Genomic DNA, 21,173 nt, shown 5'->3' with positions numbered 1-21,173 from the left:
TTAAAGATGTTCTTGTGCGTGCCAAACTAAAAACAAAGAGGAAGTTGCGAACCAGTCTCTGTGGCCACCCCAGGTGCTCTACATGCAAACACATTCAATTTACTACTACAGTAAAAAGTACAGCGTCGTATTACGCGCACAAGGTAACTTTGGCTTTCACTTGCACATCAAGCAACGTAGTCTACTGTCTAGAATGTGCCGCTTTCAGCAAACAATACGTAGGTGAGACTGGACAACAAATTCATACAAGACACAACGGTCACCGCGCGGACACAAAACACAGTTTACCTAATGCAGTAGCCAGTCACTTTAATGAACATGGTCATATATTTGACAAAGCAAGGCTTTATATACTACAAACAAATTTCCGTTCACCTCGCGAAAGGAAATATACGGAATCATACCTCATACACAAGTTTAATTGCCTACACCCGACGGGAATTAATTTGGCACGTGGCAACTTAGAATCTTTAAAAGCGGTAACTTAAATCTGAAACTGTCATATCATCAGCCTAGACACAAAATACATTAGCCACCGGCTAACCTTAATTCTTAACCTCACCTACTCTTCCATTTCGAATTTTTTTTCCTGCCTACTACTAAATATAATATACTCTTTCAGGTTTTTACGTTTATATCAACTGTATGACCCCCTTCTCCCATGTACGCTTGCCCCCGCCCGCTTCTGCGCATGTCACCCTCCTATTTGTTATTCCGGTTTCGTTTCCCCCCTCTCTTTTCCTTTTTTATATATTTTTTGAAGCACCCTCACCAGCACATTCCGAAGTCAATATGCCTTTTTCGGCGCTCAACCCAGGGTGTCGCCATTTCTGGATGCCTCCGTAACGACACCTACGTTGAGCGACTGGGGCAATGCCCCTTGAAAGACTATGCCGCTGCCTTCCACTCCATATATTGCACCGCAGACTCCTCGTCGCCATCTAAACTGCTTCAGAAGTACTCGACCAATTGCTGCTATGCTACTCAAGTCACTCTTTCAGCTCATGTTTTTTTTTTGTCTTTTCTGCTACTCGCGCACTGACCGCCTGACCGGCTCTTCTAATGCCACAAAAACATGCCGTCAATGACACCCCTGAATGCTCTCTAACCTCTCGCCTGCCCAACGCCCTCCCATGCTCCCGTCTTTCTTTATTTTTTTCTTTCTTGATCTTTCTCTTTCTTTCTTTTTTCGTCTTGATGTCGCCCCGGTTTTTTTCCCCTTTTTTTCTTTTCTTTCCTCCCCGCCTTCCCACTCTCCCGCTCTCGTCCCCTCGTCTTGGGAACGAAGCTCACAGACATCGGACGACAGCGCTCATTACCTCTGAAATCTCTCCCTTTATAACCAGCAGCCAGCGACAACACCCGCACGTGACGTCACTGCACTAACCCTTTAAAACAAACATGCCGAGGATTACGAGGCCGCCTTTGACGAAGATAGGTGATCCTATCGAAACGCTGGCCAGCCTTTCTGAGGCACCTTATCCCTGTTTACAAATTTTATACCGCAGTGTGCTATTCCATCTGGCAGCCCCTTTCTTGATTTTGGACTTTCATAGCTGTGCTTGTATCACACTTGTATAATAATTACGAATGAACTCTATTACTAAGTGCATTTATTTCATTTTATTTTTTTTCCTGGTCACCGCGGCTGTCCGTCATATAAACGGGGGCCTGAACCTCCGTCAAGTGAACTAGTTTTCACATTTTGTTCACGCCTCCCTCCATTTCTTTAAGGAAAAATAAACTTGATTTGATTTGATATGATTACCTTTGTATTTCATTCTATACATACTTAATTTACTGAGCCATTCTTTATGGAATCTTATGCTACAGATATGGATCAGCTGTACACAGAAAAATGGCACTTCCGTTTCAAGGTTGACAGATTCTACTCCGTGTTACGTAAGTACTTCTAATCTTTGTCGAAAAGTATGACTAATAAATAAATGGAAGAACTTTTTTGGAAGGTATGAATTTAAATATTTCCGATGTCTTCTGTGCTTTTCAAACATAATAACTAGTGTCCAGACCCTTTCAGACTCTAAGGTTAACAGAGGTTGCAGTTCCTGGCCAAAGCACTTGACATTTGTGTCTCATAAGCTGTTTCCTACTTATTGTTTAAATAATTAACAAATCCGACAGAATGTAAGATTAAAAAAAACTGACGGAGCGCCACCCACGACCATCAACGTCCTTCCTTTTTTACTTTGTAGAAGAGTGTCTATGCTGGCACTGATATTCTTCACGACAAGCACTTCCCACGGAGCAAGGAGCCATCCGGGAGACTTAGGAAAAAGACGCCACAGATGGACAGGAGCTCGGTTTGAGTCGCGCGACGTGAATAGCAAGACGCCGCCACAGCCGCTTAGTTTTCTCTTGGTGTACAGTGTCGCTGAATAGGGTGATGGTGAAAGAAACAACGAACATTCGTAGCGGTGGCCGCCGGCAGCGTAGTTTTTTCGACGTACCGTGTGAAATGGTTTGCGGCAACAATTACCTAGTGGTCGCCAACGGGCCTCTTGGAGGGGGGCGTTTCAACAACGACCTCTACATGATTGAATGGTCAGGCCGGGGAGTCTAATGATATCTTCGATTGGTCGCCTCCATCCCCCGAAGCAGAGTGGGGCAGATCCGGCGTTCCCCGAGCTCAGAGATAGAGGACAAGCGCTCAAGCCGAACGAGCAACTCGCTCACGGAGAAGGAATTGACAGATTCCAAACCACGTGACTACTTGCAACGTCCGATGCCCGCTTAACCAAAGCTCACAGCGCTGCCGGGGAAACGGGCAGATGCACCGGCAGGACGAGCGTTCGTCGAAACGCCAGCATGCAGTGGCCTAGGTTACCTAGGTTACGGTGGGTCATCGCCAACAGCAGCGACGCGGCGCTGCGATGACGTTTCAATCTCGATGACTGCTCCATCGACAGGGCGCGGAGCGCCTCAGAGCGCTTGAAGTTGGGGGAGAGCAATCGAGAAGAACCAGCCGAACGCAGCGCGCGCACCCTCTTTCAACCAGCCGAAGACAACGCCGCTCGCGAGAGCGCTACAGAGCACTCAGAAATGACCAGTCGAAGATGGCATATGAGTTGCAGGGAACCAGTTGGACAGTGAGGGGATGCCTTGCGGCGTTCGGATGCACAGCAGGACTGGGCACAGTGGCGAACGTATCGGTAGACGTCACGCCAAGTAGTATCGGAGTAAAAATCGGGACTGGGGCCCATACAATGAAACGTTCCTTTCCTTCGACCGCTTGCTAACCCTACATGAGGCCTCTTTACAGGGAAGGACCGAAGGAGCAAGCAAGCCTACTCTGGAAGCTCCCTTCGCCCGTCTTTACGTAAGGAATGGTTGACACATGCCTGGGTTCGAGATGATCTCTTAAAAGCTTTACACGAACACCATTACTCAATAAAAAGATGTATCGTCGCTGATATAGAGACGCGTGCACTCTTTCTTCTAGTTTGGCTTACTAAACGCAAAAAATACCACATTATAGCGCAAAATTCGGTGGCCTCCTGCAACAGTGGCCCCGCCGGCGTCGTGCAACACCTAGCAACACTCTAGCAACGCCTAGGAACGCTACTCATGCCGAACGTGCGACTGAAACGAGCATGCCTGGCAAGACGTACCGTGCTCGCGCTTCTCCGCAGGCGTGCGACAGTGCGCATGCGCAAGCAAACGTCACGTGGCTAAGCAGTGAGGTGAAGCGCACGTTCAGGGCCTGGAGATGCGTAAGGACGCATGAAGGTAGCTTCGGAGCTACCTTTTGCCGAGGAAGCACCAAGGAAGCGTTCGCTGAGGGTCCCTCAGCAAGCAAGAGAGAGAGAGATGCAGATGAGAGAAAGCCAGGGAGGTTAACCAGAGTAAAAACCTCCGGTTTGCTACCCTGCGCTAGGGGAAGGGAAAGGGGAAGTAAAGACGGAAAGAAGAGCGTGACGAAAATGAAAGCGTGAGAAAAAAATATGAGAAGGGAAGGAATGGGGTCATTGTAGTCTTTTTAATAAGCCGCTGTCACGTACAAAGGTCAACAGAGCCTTGACCGACTTTTGCTGCGACGACAGTTCATGTCGGCATTCCAAAACTGTATGTTCTGAAAGTGGCCTGATGTCAAGGCGTGCCAACGCGGTCGCTAGTGACAGCCGGTGCGCGCTGTATTGAGGACAGTGGCAAAGTACGTGTTCGATAGTCTCCTCGCCGCCGCAGTGACGGCAAGCCGCGCTGTCGTCCATACCGACTCGGAAGGCGAAAGATCTTGTGTAGGCGACACCAAGCCAGTCAGCAAAGTACTTCTGTTTCCAGTCGAGAGAGTCCAGATGGAGGTCGAAGTCGAAAGGATGGGTCCAGTCAGTGTAGACGGGTATGCTTCAAGCTTGGTGTGTTCCATAAAGTTTTGATGGCTTCATTTGCATGCGCACGGATTTTCATTGCAGCTTCTGTTCTTGAGAATGGAATGGAGTCTTGCAAGCCCTCCTCATGTGCAAATTGTGCTGCTGCGTCGGCATGTTCATTGCCCATTATGACACAGTGGCTTGGAATCCACTGTAACGTGATGTCGTGTCCTTGCTCGACGAGATGGTGAAGTAGCAGTCTGATTTCTAGAACATGTTGTGCGTGGGGTCCTCGGCGTAAGGCAGAAAACAAACAATGAAGAGCAGCCTTGGACTCGGTGAACACGCTCCATTTCTTGGGTAGTTCTTCACAAATTACACGAAGTACACAACGAATAGCAGCAAGCGCCGTGGCAGTCGATGTAGTCTGGTGAGATAGTCGAATCTTTATGGTGGAAGGTTTTGCAGGAAAGATCACCGATCCTGCAGACCCATTCACCGTGGTTGAAGCGTCAGTATGTAGATGATGATGCTCGTTGTACGTCTCGTACAGCAAGAGGAGTGAAAGCTGCTTTAGTACGAGAGTTGGGCTTTTGTTCGTATTCCTGGTACCGTTAGTCGAACCTTTGCTTGAGCCAAGCACCATGGTGGAAACGGAACTTTCGCTGGAGCTGTATAACCTGACGGAAGGTATGCACGATAGACCAGGACTTTTTCACAATAGGAAGCATGTAGTCGATCCTCTGGCAGTAAGGTTAGATGATGGGCAGGGGCTCGAGCAAGGTGTCTTACGTGTGCTCTGAGCGCTTCCATGACTAAATGGGTCTTGGCTGCGAAATTGTGTGCAATGGCAATTGTTTCAGCCGTTGACGAGCACCGCGGCAATCCAAGACAGTAAATGCCTGGGCCTGGACGCTTTCGAGTGTACGGATATTACTTCTCCAGGTTTTGGTCAGCACAGGCAAGCTGTATCGCAAATACCCAAGAAAGAGCGTCCTGTACAGTTGCATCATTGCATGTACCGAAGTACCCCATACTTTTTCTCCAAGAAACTTAAACACATTAGAGATATCCGTCAAGCGCTTCTTTAGGTAGGCCACATGAGGACTCCAGCAAAGGTCACGGTCAATGACTACGCCTAAGAATCGGTGCGTGCTGACATAAGGTATGCTTTGACCATCGATTGAGACATCGTATGATCTCATTGGCTTTCGACTAAACGCGACCAATGCACATTTTTCTGGCGAAATCTTGAGGCCTTGTTCATTTAAGTATGCCGATGTTGACGTGGCATCTTTTTGAAGCCTGCCGCGTACCTGCGGCCGTATCATGGGCACGTTGCAAGTGCTAGGCGGCGCCCTGTCTTTCCGATCCCTAGCGCCATCTGACGAATAGTTGCGCGAATGCGGTAGGATTACTCACGGTGTCAGCATCTCGGTCTGCGTGTTTGGTGCCCTGTCAAACGGTAGTGATGGCGTGAAACAGCGTGTCGATATTAATTTTAACCGGGTTTCTGGAATTACAAGATCTTCACAGCTTTTTTCGTGAAAAGTATTTAGATAAAGGAAGTCGTCCATTTGAAGTGGGGCACGTCTACGACGTGAGGGAAGTGTTGAACTCGCACTGATCGGAAGTGACTGCTAGGTGTATTCCGCAAACAAAAAATACCGCACCAGCGAGATGCGTGAAGCTCAGCGTAAGTTACTTAGTTATCTACGGTGTGGACGCATGTAATTATTGGCGACATGGATTCTTGAAGACCGGCGACAGCAGACAAATCCTAGCGTAGAGCTGCGATTGCCGTGCTGGCATCGCAAGGAAGTGCAAGGACGCCGCGGTAGTTTCCCTGTACATACAGGACGGCAAATACGAATCTAAAACATCTCATCCAAGAACGTGAGGCGTACGAACAACTCGTAAGGCCTACCCAAGGTATTCTAACGTTGCTCTCCCCAAACACAATAAAGGGGAGGAACTTACCAGTTGTGTTACACTACGCTGGGAAAATATTTTCGCCCAAGTTACTGGAAGTGCGATACTTTTATGTTACGATTTTTCAGTGCGTGCAAAGGAGGTTCCAATAAACCACGTCGTCACAAATTTTGGGGATCTCAACTGCCCCTTAGTTGATATGCTTGGCGCAGAAGGGTGTATGCCTGCTCAAACAGCTGCAACCCCTCCTCAAACCTCTCAGCAAGCCCTAGCGCTGTTTGAATGAGAGAGGATTGCGAAAGACTTCCACAGCTTTACTGCGGTACAGTGTGGGAACAAACTACTTTGTTTGCTGCATATCCTGGTACGCACGGCAGGTGTCCCGTTGCTACCATCAACGCTGTAAAAGCAAAGAATTCAGCGTTAACGCATTTGGCATAACGCCGGAACATAAAACAGCTTATGCCGTCAGACGAGCGCTATCCATGTTGACGCCGTCCTGCTTCATACGGTCGGCTTGGAAACCTGAATCCTGTAAAACTTTGTTCCTCGCGAGTTGGTGTACGTGCTGTTGCAGCCCACTACGCAACAGCTCCGGTTGAACTTCGGCATTGCTCAGAAAAGGCAACAGCTACGCGCGAAACAGTGCACAGACAGGCTTTCCGAACGCAAGTGGGCCGGTCGTATCCTGCCGGTTCCGCGCTCGCCGCCGCGGGGGCCGCCCTAGTAGGCGCGGGAACTACGTTCGCAACCTGCCTATACCAGAGGCCCAGACGCAGATGTCGTCGGCATACATTGATATTTTAACTGCGTTCGCAAGTCGTTCCACGAGACTAATGAGTACATGGTTGAAAAGCGTGGGAATTAAGACACCGCCTTGTGGAACTCCATGGTGCGTTTAATATTGCGAGGTTGGCCAGCTTCAGTGTTAAGAAATGGAGACCGCCTATGTAAATAACTGCGTGTCCAACGATATAACGGACCGCCTAGGCCCACCGACTCCAATGTTTCAAGCATGGCGTGATGAAGAACGTTGTCGTAGGCTCCCTTTATGTCTAAGAACATTGCGATAAATAACTTCTTACAAGTCTTTTGTGCTGAACATAGGTTACCAGATCGATAACGTTGTCGATAGAACAGGAAGCTTTTAGAGTGACATAAGGTGGCCTCACCTAAATGATGTGAGGCGTGCAGACAGGACGCAAGAGTAGAGAAGTGGACAACACGAATGCCTCAGTATGATTTTGCATAATGAATCCTTACCGACTAGCTCAGGTTTCTGTCGTTCGAAATGAAGGCTTCCTTACTGAGGTAACGAGGGTTTGGTTGTTTAGCCCTAGGTATGTGGTCGCATTAGGGGCCTACTAGGAAATGGCTCACATTGTGTAGCGTAGGTCACATGGAATAATAAGCAGCCACCCACGGCCGTCAATTTGGCAGTCCCGTTGATGCACAATGTCATTGTGGATAACAAAGACGTGCTTTACGACCTAGAGACCGTGAGGCAATTGCATTGGAGCGAACAGACAATCATTGCAGCTCGGAAATTATCGAGTGATGATTACGCTGCTCGGCGGACATTTCAGTCATGATGAATGATGAAGTATTGAAGAATCGACGGTAAAAAATATTATGGCAGAACTCATGTCACGGTTATTGTTGGCAGTAATGCGATTAGCATTTTAGTTGTGTAGCAACACTCAGTATGGTTGAAGTCACCTTATTTAATATCTGTAGTCGTCACTCCGAACGTTCAATTGCTTCAGCTATGTTTAAGGACCACTGCACTTTCTTTTACATAAGGGAAAATCAGAAAGTCATTGCCCCTTCTTTTTTAGCCAAATTATGGGTGTAATTGTGAAGTCAACATATCTCTTCGCAGTGGTGGCCCTTTCTTGGACCGGCCCGGCCTTATCTACCGGTAGCTCCGCGGCATGGCGCTGCGGCCAGGTATTGAAGCTGGCGGTTGTGATTCACACGTACATGGCGTACGAGCAAGGAAATTTGATTTATTTTCATTCGAGCAAGGGACGAACGCCCACTGATATGCACAGGGATATGCAGCCCATGCATGGCGAAACATCTCTCGCTTTAAGAAGTGTAAGGTGGTTGTGTTGTGAGTTCGCAAAAAGCCGTAAAGACATACATGACAATGAGCATTCGGATAGCCAACGTGCGTCTTCTGAGATCGCCGAAGAGCGTTCATGCTGGATTTCATGCCACAACATGCAACACCAATGTCGACAATCATTGTTCCACGCCGTCACGTCTCCTGGCCGCCATCAGGTGAAGACACCAAGGGGTTCTCGATGTGGGCCATGCGGTTATCTTCCACGACAATGCAATGCCACATGTGGCAATCAGCCCCGCTGAGAAACTCCGGTCATCTCACTCGGCAAGTCTGGACCACGCGCCATACAGGCTGAAGCTCGCCCGTAGTGAGTGCCACGTTACGGTCCACTGAAGAAGTTGCTGACAGGACAGCGATTCACGTGCAACTACGAAGCCATGATAGCAGTCTGACGGTGGTTCCACTGTCAGCCGGACGAATTCTACCACAGGGGCACCTCAAATTTAGTGCTGCGACGTGACAAGTGTCTGAACCTGTGAGGAGACTATGTGCAAAAATAGTGTAAGTTACGTGGAATATACTACATATACTTTTACTTACCTCTATGTACCTTAATTTGGCTAACAAAAATAGGCGCAAAGGCTTTCTGATTCGCCCTCCTACATCAATGACCTTCCTACAAAAAGTTTTCTTCTATTATTGTAGGCTCCTTAATATACCACAAAAGCTTTATCACCTGTGACCGTACTTCATTAGACATTGACCTTCATAATAATTAAAGCTGGTTTTCGCATTGGGTATTGAAGCCTAACATCAACAAAATAAAAAGCATGCGCGTTTCCCTGTTGCTTTACGCAACAAATCATGCTGATTACACTCTTTATAGCACAACGCTAACTGCTGTTACTTCTTACAGATATCGCGGCATCATTTTAACAAAGAAGCCATGTGGAGCTTGCATGTTAATTACATTGTCAACAACGTTAAGCACGTGCTAGATAGCTTGCGTCGAAACTTTTCACGCGCCACTACTAATGTAAGGTTTCAATTTTACAAGACCCACACTTCAGTATGCCTCCTTAATTCGAAATTTTTTGCATGTAACACTAGCTAACCCTTTAGAGTCTGCCCAAAATCGAAGAACCCGTTTCATTACTTCTAACTCTAGTCGCTATTCTAGTATTACCGGCCTGAAACTAACGCTTGACCTGTCGCACCTCGCTATGCGCCAAAAGTGTTCTCGACTGTGCCTCTTCCATAAAATACATGAGTTTGATTAAATACTTAGGCAGGAGTTGGTCCATCGGTCATAGTCTCGCATTGATCATCCGCAAAAGGTTGCTGCGCCGGTTTGTCGGAAAAAACATTTGCTCAAACTAATTGATACCATGAGCCTCCCTGCGTCCATCGCTGCTGTCCCTTATATCCACCTCCCTGCGTCCATCGCTGCTGTCCCTAATATCCAAAATTAACGAGACCGCATCCAACACTTATACTTGTTCTCGCCCCTCGTCTCTGTAAAACCTTCGGGCGATTCAGACCAGGAAAATGCATTTCTTTACTTAGGGGCTTTTACGTGCCAAAACCACTTTCTGATTATGAGAGAGAGAGAGAGAGAGAGAAACAACTTTATTTCCCACTCCTAGGCAGGAAGTTAGGGCAGGTAGGCCTAGTGTGGCTCCCAAATGGGGGCGACGTCTTGGGCCCACGAGACGAGTGCGAGTTGCGTTTTTGTCTGCTCTTGCCAGCAGCTGGTTCCAACCCCCCTGGAGGGAGCTGGCAGTAATGATTGTGGAGGAGGGTTACCCTCGCATCCCCAGAGGATGTGTGCCTGAGTGCCGAACAATCCATTGTCGCACTTAGTACAGACGAGGTCGTAATCCCCTCCAGGCATTAAATAAAGCCTAGAATGGACTGAGAATTGAACCGGCCTGCAGTGTGCGAAGCATGGTGGACTACGCTCGTTAGAGGTCCGGGTGGGGAGGCGGGTACACGCGTCTCGTCTCCTTGTAGAAGTTGGTAATGTCAGCATAGGATTTGGGGGCCTCTGCGAGCGCATCTGGGTTCGAGGGGCCGGACCTCCCGGTTAGTTAGGCCTCGGGCTAAATGGTTGGCCCCTTCGTTCCCAGAGTTCCCCGCGTGAGCAGGTACCCACACAAAGCTTACTGTTCTGTAAAGAGCGCAACCGCGGATGATGTGTGTGGCGGGGAGACAGAGTTTCTTGAGAAATTTTGGATAGCTTGTTTAGAATCACTGAGAACCGGGCTTGTGCGGGGATCCGAGATGGCTAGCGCGATCGCGACCTCTTCCGAAGCGGTGAAGGAGTGAGTGCGCACTGTATCGGCACTGATTGGCGGTGGTTGGCGTCGCTACACAGGCTACGTATTTGTTAGAGTCGCATTTCCCAGTGTCCATGTACATGGCATGTTCGTCGGCGGAGTAGCTGACGTGTAAGGCTTGTGCTTTCAGTAGGCGGCGCCTATCGTGGCGGCCGGGTACCATATTCTTGGCGATGGGTTTAAATCCAGCCGACTGCAGACTCCAGTCGGGAGGGGAGCAGTGGGGTGGATGTCACCTGTAGGGTTGATGTTAAGACGATGAAGAATGTAACGACCGTGTTCGGTGCGAGAAAGACGGTGTATCTATGCAGTCTTGTGTGCCTCTATCAGCTTTGTGAGGGTGTTGTATACTCCAAGCTGGAGGAGTCGCTGTGTGCTGGCGGACTGGGGCAGTCCCATTGCCGCCTTGTACGCCCAGCGGATGATGCTATCTGCCGCTTCTTCGTCTTTGCGGCAGAGGTGGTAATAGGGTTAGGTGTAGACAATCCTACTAATGAGGTAGGCTAGTGTGAGGCGGCAGAGGTTGGTCTCCCGCATTCCCCTGCAGCGAGTGGCAATGCGGCGGATTAGGTCGTTGATTTGGTGGGCTGTGGTTCGGAGGCGTTGAATGGTTTCCGAGTTCTGGGTGTTGTTCTGCACCAGCATGCCTAACTCGCGGATGGTCTGTACGGGTGGGCGGCAACATGGAGCGTGATCGGCTTTTGAGGGTCGGGGACGGGTCGGCGAACACGTCTGTCTCGTATAATTAACAGTTCAGACTTGGTGGGCGAACAAACGAGACTGTTTGCCTGCACGTAAGGGTGCACGGTGTCGATTGCCTGTTGAAGTGAATCTTGTATCTCCCCGTCCGAGCCAGAGTTTGTCCAGAGGGCGATATCGACGGCGTATATTGAGTGCTTAATGTGGGGTATGGTGTCGAGAAGTGTGGGAAGGCCTCGCATAGTAATGTTGAATAAGAACGGGGACAAAACAGCTCCCTGTGGTGTTCCCCGGGTGCCCATGGTGACATTGTCACTGCAGAGGTCTCCAATGTGGAGTTCAGCAGTGCGGTTGTGAAGAAAGTTGGCAGTATAGTTGTAGGTGTGAGTGCCTACATTCATCTGCGAGAGATTGGTCAGTATAGAAGCGTGCGACACGTTGTCGAACGCATTACTGACGTCGATGCCGAGAGTGGTGTGTGCCGCCAGGATGAGACCCGGGTCGAGTATGTCGTGTTGTATCTGCCACATGATGTCTTGGGTAGAGAGTCCAGCCCGAAACCCAAACATGGTGGGGCGGAGGAGATCCTCCTTGTCTGCATGAGTGTGGAGTCTGTTCATAACTACGTGCTCCATAACCTTCCCCAGGCAAGATGTGAGCGAGACGGGCCGGAGGTTTCCCAGATCGAGTCTTTTGCCTCCTTTGGGTGTGAAGATTACCTTGGCATGCGTCCAGGAGTCTGGAATGCGACCTTTATGCCAGTCGTGATTGAAAAGGTCCGCAAGTGCTGCGACCGACTGGTCGTCGAGGTTGCGGAGCATCTTGTTGGTGATATGATCATCACCGGCGGCCGCGGTAGTCTTGATGCAGTTGACAGCAGCGCGGACTTCCGACGCCATGATGTTTCTGTCCATGTCTGGGTTCGGGGAGCCTTTGTAATTTAAGGGGGTGGGAATGTCGCTGGAGGTATTTATGTATTTGTCTTTCAAGGTAACGATGAGTTCCTGGTTCGTGCCTGGAAACACGTGTATGACGCGGTTGAGATTCTTGTGTGATGCAGACTTGGTGTGGGTCGGATCAAGCAAGTGCTTGAGTGGAAATCATGGGTTTTTGGATCCCAACCACCCGTCGAGTCGGTCGCAAGTCTGATGCCATTGTTCATGACTAAGTTTGGTGGAGTAGGCTTCGATCTCTCATTCAAGGCGAGCGAGGCGAAGCTTGAGAGGGCGGTTGTGTTTTGCGTCGGAGCCAGCGAGCGTGGAGGCGCCGCTGGGCCTCCCACATATGCATGAGTTTAGCACCTGCTTTGGGCCCACCCTTCTCCTGGGTGACTGTGGAGGTGGCGTAGCCTGCGTCGCGGAGCAGAGTATCTGTCCATGTGTCGAGGTCGTCTATGGGGCTCTGCGGACGCTGACCTCGTACGTACCGGAAAGCGTCCCACGTGGTGTGTTTGAATGTGCGGCGGGGGCCCTTGATGTGTGTGGCTGTGCAGTTAGTGCTGAGAACATAGTGTTCCCAGCACTACCTATGTTCATACAGAGATTTTCCCAGCACGCATCTGGGATCTTACGGGCGAAAGTGAGGTCGGGGCAGCTGTCTTTCGTGATGCTGTTACCGACACGGGTGGGCCGTTCGGGGTCGAGGAGGAGCGTCAGAGTCGCTGTCTGGGCAGTGTCCCAAACCTTGGCTCCTTTACGACGGCAGGCTTTGCTGGGATAGCCCCACTCGGCGTGTGGTGCGTTAAAGTCACCCACTATAAGTAGCATCTCATCCCGCGCCGTCGCACAGGCCTTGCGGAGGAGAGTGGCTACATTAGTACTCTTGCCACTTAGGGGGCTGTACACGTTTAGGATGTTGAGTGGTGATTCGGTTCGGCTGTTTGGAAGGACCCGCACGAAAATGTGTGGGACTTCGGAGTAGTCAAGATCGAGTTGATTGGCGGTGAGGTTGCGGTGTACAAGGATGGCGGTGCTCGGGCGGAGATCCGGCGCCACTGGTTGGTTGTAAGCGGTATAGCTGGCGAGTTTGGTGTCGGTGTATGTTTCCTGGAGCGCTATAATGTGGGGTGTAAATGGCTGGGCCTGCACGGTATACTCCAGGGCTCTCCGCTTTGCCTTGAAGCCCCTGCAGTTACGCTGACATACTGTGATGGGCGCGCTAGCCATCGCGTTTCCTGTAGGGTTCGGGACGCTGCGGAAACGCTACGTCGGTTTTGATAATACCGCCAGCAGACGCGCGCGCGGCTGCACTCTCGGTAGATGGTGGGGGTAGGAACATTTTATTCAGGAAGTTAATAAGAGAGTTGCTTGCTGTGCGCCTGAGTGGCAGCCCCAATTCCGGGACGCCTTTGGAAATGGCCGCTGCCCGGGCGCGCGCCACCAAGGAACGTTCAGCTTCCAAGGTAGAGCAGCCGAGCAGGTACTCCTCCCAAGCCTCTCTAGTAGGTATGGGGAAAGGGGATTAAAAGGAAAGTGGAGTGGCGGGGCACGAAGTCACAACGTGAAAGGTATCGGCGAGGACCTGACAAGTCGGGCACGTGCCTGAGATTTCCGGCATGAAGTGCCGGGCGACCGCCGGACTAAGGAAAGTATTGGTCTGAAGGCGGCGTAGTAGTCGTTCGTCCGCTTTCGCCAAACCGCGTGCAGGGTTAGCGTAGAGTCGGCGCGAAGTGCGATAATAATCCAGAATATCGCTGTAGCGTGTGAGGCTCGAGTTGCCAGGATCCGACACAGGACATGAAGGGGCAGCGGCCCGGAGGAAAGAACCGCGGGCAGCGGCATTCGCCGCCTCGTTGCCGGGAAGACCTGTGTGGCCTGGGGTCCAGATTATGCTGATGGAGTGAGGGTTGAAACGCCAGGAGGCGGCCCGAAGGAGACTAGCCGCCAGCGGGGTGATGGAACCCTGGATGTATCGAGAACAGGCTGAGCGCGAATCTGTCAAGACAGTGCGAGTGGTGGGATTGGAGGCGGCCAAAGCGATGGCAACCTCCTCTGCATGAGTTACAGTGTCGGCTCTGAACGAGAGGCCATCGACGTGGTGACCCTCGGGGATCACAGCGGCCGTGAAGTGACCTGAGGCGGAAGGGCCCGAGACGTCTACGTAGAATACGCCGGGGCGTTCGGAGTGGCGCGCCTGGAGGGCTACGGCACGCGCTTTCCTGCGACCAGGGTGTTGTTCGGGATTCATGTTTCGGGGGAGTGGCTTCAGCCATAGCTTCTGGCGCCAGAGTTCCGGTATCGGGAAGGGAGGGACCGGGTTAGAGATTGAGCTGAGGCCAAGTCTGTGTAGCAGGCGGCGCCCGCAAGGCGTCTGCGACAGACGAATGAGTTGATTGACGCGATGGGCTTCCCGCAGCTCCGCGAAGGAGTTGTGCACCCCCAGGGCCGCAAAGCGGCGATTGGAAGTAGCGATGGGCAGGTCCAGCGCGCGCTTCTACACGGAGCGGAGAAGAATATCCAGCTGGTGTTCGTGGTGACGACGCAGGCGAAGGTATGGTGAGGCGTAGAGTACCCGATTGGTCACAAACGCTTGGGCCAACTGGAGGGACTGGGTCCCTCGGAGGCCGCCACGCTTGGTAGAGACCCGCCGAATCATACGGCTCACTTGTTCGCTGGTGCGTCGGAGAGCAGCTATGGTACCCTTAGGGTTCAGGGAGGACGAGAGGTGAGCCCCGAGAATCCTAAGGTCCTGGACCGATGGGACAGGGCCGGACGGGAGAGAAATCTGGCGTGACGGTAGGCGGGAGACTGATAGGAGTGCCAATTTGGATGGGGAACACTCTAGGCCGCAAGAAGCGGCGTAAGTGTCCACTAGAAGGGCCGCCTGTTGTAGGCGTTCCTCGATTTGAGCCGGAGAGCCGGTGTTGGTCCAAATTGTAATATCTTCAGCATAGAGCGCATGGTGTATCCCCTCGACCTTCTGCAGGAGGGAGGGGAGGTTCAGCATGGCCAAGTTGAAGAGTAGAGGTGACAAGACCGCTCCTTGAGGTGTACCCCGTGTGCCAAGTGGGTAAGGGCCGTGCTCGGTGGAATCGAGGTGGATGAAGACGGCGCGATTAGAAAGAAAAGCGCGGATGTAGTCGAAAGCCTTCTGTCCGCAGTTCATGGTGGAAACATTAGCGAGAATGCTACTGTGTTTGACATTGTCGAACGCGCCCGGAAGATCGAGAGCGAGAACGGCTTTTTCATTTTGGCGCATAGTAGTCGGCTCTGTGACATCGTGGTGGAGCTGTAGCAATACGTACTGTGCGGACAGATGCGGGCGAAAGCCAAACATCGTGTCGGCAAAGGTCCCCCTAGCCTCCAGGTAGGCGGAAAGGCGGTCGCGGACCATAGTTTCCATGAGTTTGCCGGCGCAAGAGGTGAGAGCGATGGGTCTCAGGGCCTCAATGCTAACCGGCTTGCCCGGCTTGGGGATGAATGTGACCAGCGATGTGGTCCATTCTGATGGGAGTGGCGAGCTGTCCCATATCGAGTTAATAAGGTGGAGCAGCGACAAAAGAGCCTGGTCGGAGAGATTGGCTAGGAGCGACACTGTGATGCCATCCCGGCCGGGAGCCGTGCCCCGCCGCATTTTCGCCAGCGCAGCCCGCAAGTCGGCATGCGTGCATGGAGCGTCGAGGTTGGAGTTGGGGGAACCAGAATATGTGTATTCAGGGCCCAAGGGGTCGACCGCGCGACAAATGTATCGGTCACAGAGATCCTTCGCGAGTTGATCCGTCGTGCCCTGATAGGCATGCAGGGCGCGACGGGATTGACGCTGTGTTTCTCCACGGGTGGTGGAGGAGTCCACAAGGCTCCGGAAGAGTCGCCACGTGCTCTTGGAGCTCATCTGGCCTGCTGCCTTCGTGCAGGTGTCGGTCCAATTTGAATCGGCAAGCTGCACAGAATATGCAGCCGCTTGTGTGGTGAGCGCCTCGATGCGGGAGCGGAGTTTGCGGTTCAGCTTGTTTCGCCGCCAACGGCGTATGAGGCCGCGGCGAGCATCCCAGCGATGGAGGAGGTGTGGGTCAATAGCAGGAGTCACGTTGGAGGTGGCAAGGGTCCGTGTGTGCGCTCGTTGCGCATGAAGGGCATAGGATGCCCACGCCACGTATTCGTCTGAATCAGGGATCGGGGGGAAGGGTTGAGATCTGAACTGGGTCCAGTCGGTAAGACGGGCCTTGCCCCAGTGTTGGCGCATTTTCTGTCGCGGTGTGAAGGCAATGCGGAGCAGAAAATGATCGCTACCGAGGGTTTCATCGAGATTCTCCCTCGCAGCATCGCAGATGTTACGGGTGAGAGAGAGGTCCGGGCAAGTGTCACGTGACACCGAATTACCGCAACGTGTGGGATGTACCGGATCGGTGAGCAGCGTGAGACTAAGCGAGGAGATGAGCTCCTTAAGCTATCGGCCTCTGGTCTTTTCGTAGTGGTAGCCCCAGTGAGGGCTGGGGGCATTAAAGTCGCCGACTATCACCAGGGGTTCACGGGCTGCCGTACGCAAGGCCTGATGGAAGAGTTGCGCGAAGGAGACGCCCGATAGGTGAGGGGGGCAATACACGTTCAGAATATGAATCGAGGGTTGGCCCCTCCGCTGAGGGAGCACTGAGACCATGCAGTAGTCATACGGGAGGTCCAGATCGAGATCGATATGAACCGCCGTGTACATCTTATGCACGAGGAGGCAAGTGGTGGTGCCGCCTACGTAGGGGCAGTAGCCGCAAAGGGTTGGGGTTGAGCCAGATTCCTGGAGTGCCAAGACGGCCGGTTTAGAGTCAAGTGATTGGAGAAAGAGGGAAAGGTGTGAGCGCTTTCGCCTGTTCCCGAAACCTCTGCAGTTCCACTGTACGATATCGAAGCGGGGCGGCAGATTTGAATGGGGTGTACGATTGCTGGCCATCATGAATGTCCTAGATTTTATATGTCATCCTCCATGCCCTGTTCGGAGCCTTGGGAGACAGGAAGGGGGATGGAAGCCGGGTTGCCCTGTGTCGAGGTGGTGGTGCCCACCTTGCGGCGCCGGGGAGCGGAACCGACACTACTTCGCGAGGTAGAGCGGGACCGTGATGTTTAGAATTTGAACTGAGTAATCGCCCAGGCCTGAATGGCCTGCGCTACCTCAGCTACAATGTGTTAAACGGAAAAAGTGGAGATGTGGTGGAGAAGCAGATTGTCAAGGCGGGAGACGCGCTCCTCGAGGGGCAAAGTTGAATCAATCGGCAGAGGAGCCTTAGCTACGGTAGCCGGTGGAGTACTCGGTGTGGGCTCTCGGTAGAGAGAGGCGCACCAGGCGACTGAGTGGGCTTTGGTGTAGTGACGGCGTCAGTTTGCGGAGGACCCGTGGGGCGGTCGAGGCGTGTGGTTAGGGTGTGAATATTGGCTGCCATTTTGGTGCGGCCTTCAATGAGCTGGTCGATAAGGGGGGGTCAGCCCTTTCAGGACGTCCTCTATTTTAGATAAGCGGGCGTCAAAGGTTTCGAATTTTGCATCAAGGTCAGTGGTAGAGGAGGGGGCAGGTGCCTCCCGCTTATTGCACTTGGGCTGGTCGGTGTCCATGTTGGGGTCATTGGTGGTGTCGGAGGTGGGAGCGCGAGCCAACTGCTGCGGCCGCGGTTGTGGGTGCGCCTGGGCAGACTCAAGGCTATGAGTTTTAGCATGTGCCTGTGCTAACTGTAGCTGTAGTTGTTTAACCATGTCTGCCAGTTCCCTTACGTGGGGGTTGGGCAGTTGGCTTGTGGCTGGTGGAGAGATCATCCACGCAACCTGTTTGGTGGACTTGGTGTCCGGCCCGTCCTTGGAGGTTGCCCGGCAGTCCTGAGAGCGCGATGGGGAGTGGCTAGGGCTCTTGTGACTGGAGGTGCTGCTTCGCAGTGGTGGGAAAGCGTCATCTCCTGGGGGTCGTTGCTGGCAGCCGCGATTCCGAGAGCGAGACTGATGGCCACGTGACAAGGTGCCGGGGTCAGTTTCAGTGTCCGTGGAGGAATTTGGAAGATTTAGGTCGGTTGGTAGGAACGAAACGGTATTTACAGCTTCTACTGCCAGTGCGATATGGGCCTTTGCATACGATGCACGTGGCTTGACAAGTGGGTGGTTGGCCGACTGGTTGAGGTTCGTGGGCCATACCGTAGCGGTGGCAAGTGGGTTGGCGCGGTTGTGGGCTCACATCTGTTCTGTGGCCTAGCTTGCGACAGTTGAAACAAGCCTCCGGGATCCCCTTTTAAGGGAAGACCTCGAAAATGAAGCCTAAATACTGCATGTATCAAGGCAGCTTGGTGTTGGCGAACGTGACGACAAAGTGTCGTGTCTGGCCCATACGCCGTGCAGCAACAATAGGGATGTCGGCATTGCGAGCCCGAAGCTCGGCGAAGATTTCGGCGTCGCTTTCATAGCTGCAAGCCCGGTACAGAATCCCCCGCATGGAGTTGTCAGGGGCCGGGGCGTAGGCGGCGACCGGGACTTCTGTGGTGTCCATGGTGATAGCGCGGACCTTGGCGTAAGACACTGCACGAGCACTGTCAGGTGCGCTCACTGTCACTGCGTTGTTAGTAGCGTGGATTCTAACCCGGTTGGCAGGAACTGCCAGGCGTTGGTCGACGTTGGCGGCTGCGTAAATGGCAACAGCCAATCGGGCCGGGCCGACGGTGTGGAGGTTGAGTGCGCCCTGTGGGCGAAGGACCTGAGGTCGTCCGAGGGCAGGCGGGGAAGCGGGCGCTTCCTGGTCGGCGGCAGACGGCGGCTGCGTTGCCATGCATTCGGGGCAGACAGAGGCGTGGCCGGCGTTTGGGCTCCAGCGGATTTTTGTTCAGGCGGAGATGGCCGACGGTAGCGGCATTGCATCTCGAACGCCGTCCATGTGCCGTCGGATAACTCATCGGCGGTGATATCGGAGCCTTCTACGGTGTAAGATATCTTCGATGCAGCGTTGGGCGCGGCACGGTGCGGCGTCGCCACCACGGCGGCGCGCGAACGCGTCTAGGTCGTGGCAGCTCCTAGGCTTAGCTGCCACAGCAGGTTTGGCCAAACGAAAAAGGTCGAAATAACATGAAAACTTACTTGCATTGGTATGGAAAGCGCAACATCGCGTCCGAAGCCGTGGTGGCCGCTTCGGCATGCCTTAGTGGAGGACTCCGGAAATTTCGACCACCTATTTTTCTTTAACGTGCACCTGAATCTAAGTACCACGGATCTATTCGCATTTCGCCCTCATCGAAATGCGGCTGCCGTGGCCGGGATTCAATCCCGCGACCTCGTGCCCAGCAGCCCAATACCATAAGGAAAATAAATAAATAAATAAATACGTAAATAAATATATGTGTCAGTCTCCGGAATCATCGAACTTTGCCTATGACATTTATATTGACAAGGCTGCCTTCAGCATGGCGGCATAACGACGACTGTATCACGCCGATGCAGTTAGAACAATGTGTAGACAAGAAATGAGAATGTCTATGAAGAGGCAAGGATGGCATGACGACGAAGGCACTATTACAAGGAGATGATGATTCTTAAATGATGACGATGGTATAACGACAGCTTGACCATGACGACATGAAGACATGACGATGACGGTATGAAGATAAACGGCTGATGGACCTGTAATGATGAAGATGACATGAAGGTGACGCAATGAGGGCGATGACGGGACAACGGCGGCAAAATCATGATTAAATGGCGACCTCATGTTTAAGTTAGAATAAAATAAGAATGACGTCAATGGATCGACGACAGTGGTATGAAGATGACAGCATGATGACATTTGTATGTTGTTACTGAAGTGATGGGAATGGTAAAGCTACTGTGTGACATCAACGCTGTGACGACAATCATGTGACGACTCCGTCAAGATAACAGCATGACGCGAGTCGTGTGTCGAAGTTAGAATAACGACATTGGCGACAATCGCAGCATCACGACTATGGCATGCAACGAATGCGCGACGATGACCGTATGACCATAAGACAACTACAATGACATCACAATGGTATGAGGCCAATTGGATGAAGGCAAGTACGGGACGACGACATTACCACGAAGCAGGTATGAAGACGATGGTGTGACGACGACAGCATGCTAAGACTCGGGTGATAAAGCTGAAGTGACGAGGCTCGCACAGCCACGACGGCACAAGGATGCCGGTATGACAACAGACGCATGGTATTAGCTATCTGACACTGGCACAATGACCACGGTGACATGACAACGGTGGCAGTACCTTAATTGAATGAAAACAGCTTGATTTAAGATAGATTGGCAGAGTATTGACGTCGATGGGAAGTCGAAGGTATTATCATGACGACTTTTTGGTGATGACAGCGTGATGACAATGATATGACAGAAGTCGGATAGCAACGGCGCCAAAACAACAACGATATCATCACAATAACGGTATGAGAAAGAATGCATGACGACGCCACAATTCTGATGATCGTGTCGCACTGGTACGAAAACAATGAGATGACGAGCGTATTGCGGCAATGAAGCTACAAAGAACGTACAAAAGCCTGTGTGACGACAATGGCTCGAACACGAAGGCATAACGAGAGTCGAATGGCGAAGCGTGACTACCGATGACGCATAGTCCATCGTTACGTTACGAGAGTTGGATGACAAAACTGGAATGACGATGCAGCGACCATGACGGCGTCCCGGCTACGAGCACACACCTAGTGGCCCAATCTGTTAGGCAGGTTGACCACGACGGCGTCCCGACCCCAGGCACATGCCCAACCGCCCAAACTAATATACAACTTGGGCCACTGTGTGGGCATAATAGCACAGACAGACAGACAGACAGACAGACAGACAGACAGACAAACAGACAGAC

At 52.1% G+C, this 21,173-nt stretch overlaps 1 protein-coding gene across 1 annotated transcript in view; it reads left to right on the top strand.

Moving 5' to 3' along the window:
• Positions 1 to 21,173, top strand: part of LOC140216482 (uncharacterized) — a 104,518-nt gene that overhangs the window by 62,114 nt on the left and 21,231 nt on the right. Inside the window, exon 4 of the mRNA XM_072286805.1 lies at positions 1,834 to 1,902. Coding sequence (XP_072142906.1) covers positions 1,834 to 1,902 — 69 coding nt within the window. The remainder of the gene's footprint in view (positions 1 to 1,833; positions 1,903 to 21,173) is intronic.

This window comes from Dermacentor andersoni, chromosome 3 (assembly GCF_023375885.2).
Source record: "Dermacentor andersoni chromosome 3, qqDerAnde1_hic_scaffold, whole genome shotgun sequence".
NCBI classification, from domain to species: domain Eukaryota; kingdom Metazoa; phylum Arthropoda; class Arachnida; order Ixodida; family Ixodidae; genus Dermacentor; species Dermacentor andersoni.
Note: the sequence above shows the minus strand (reverse complement) of the source record. Positions and strands in the feature narration are given on the sequence as shown.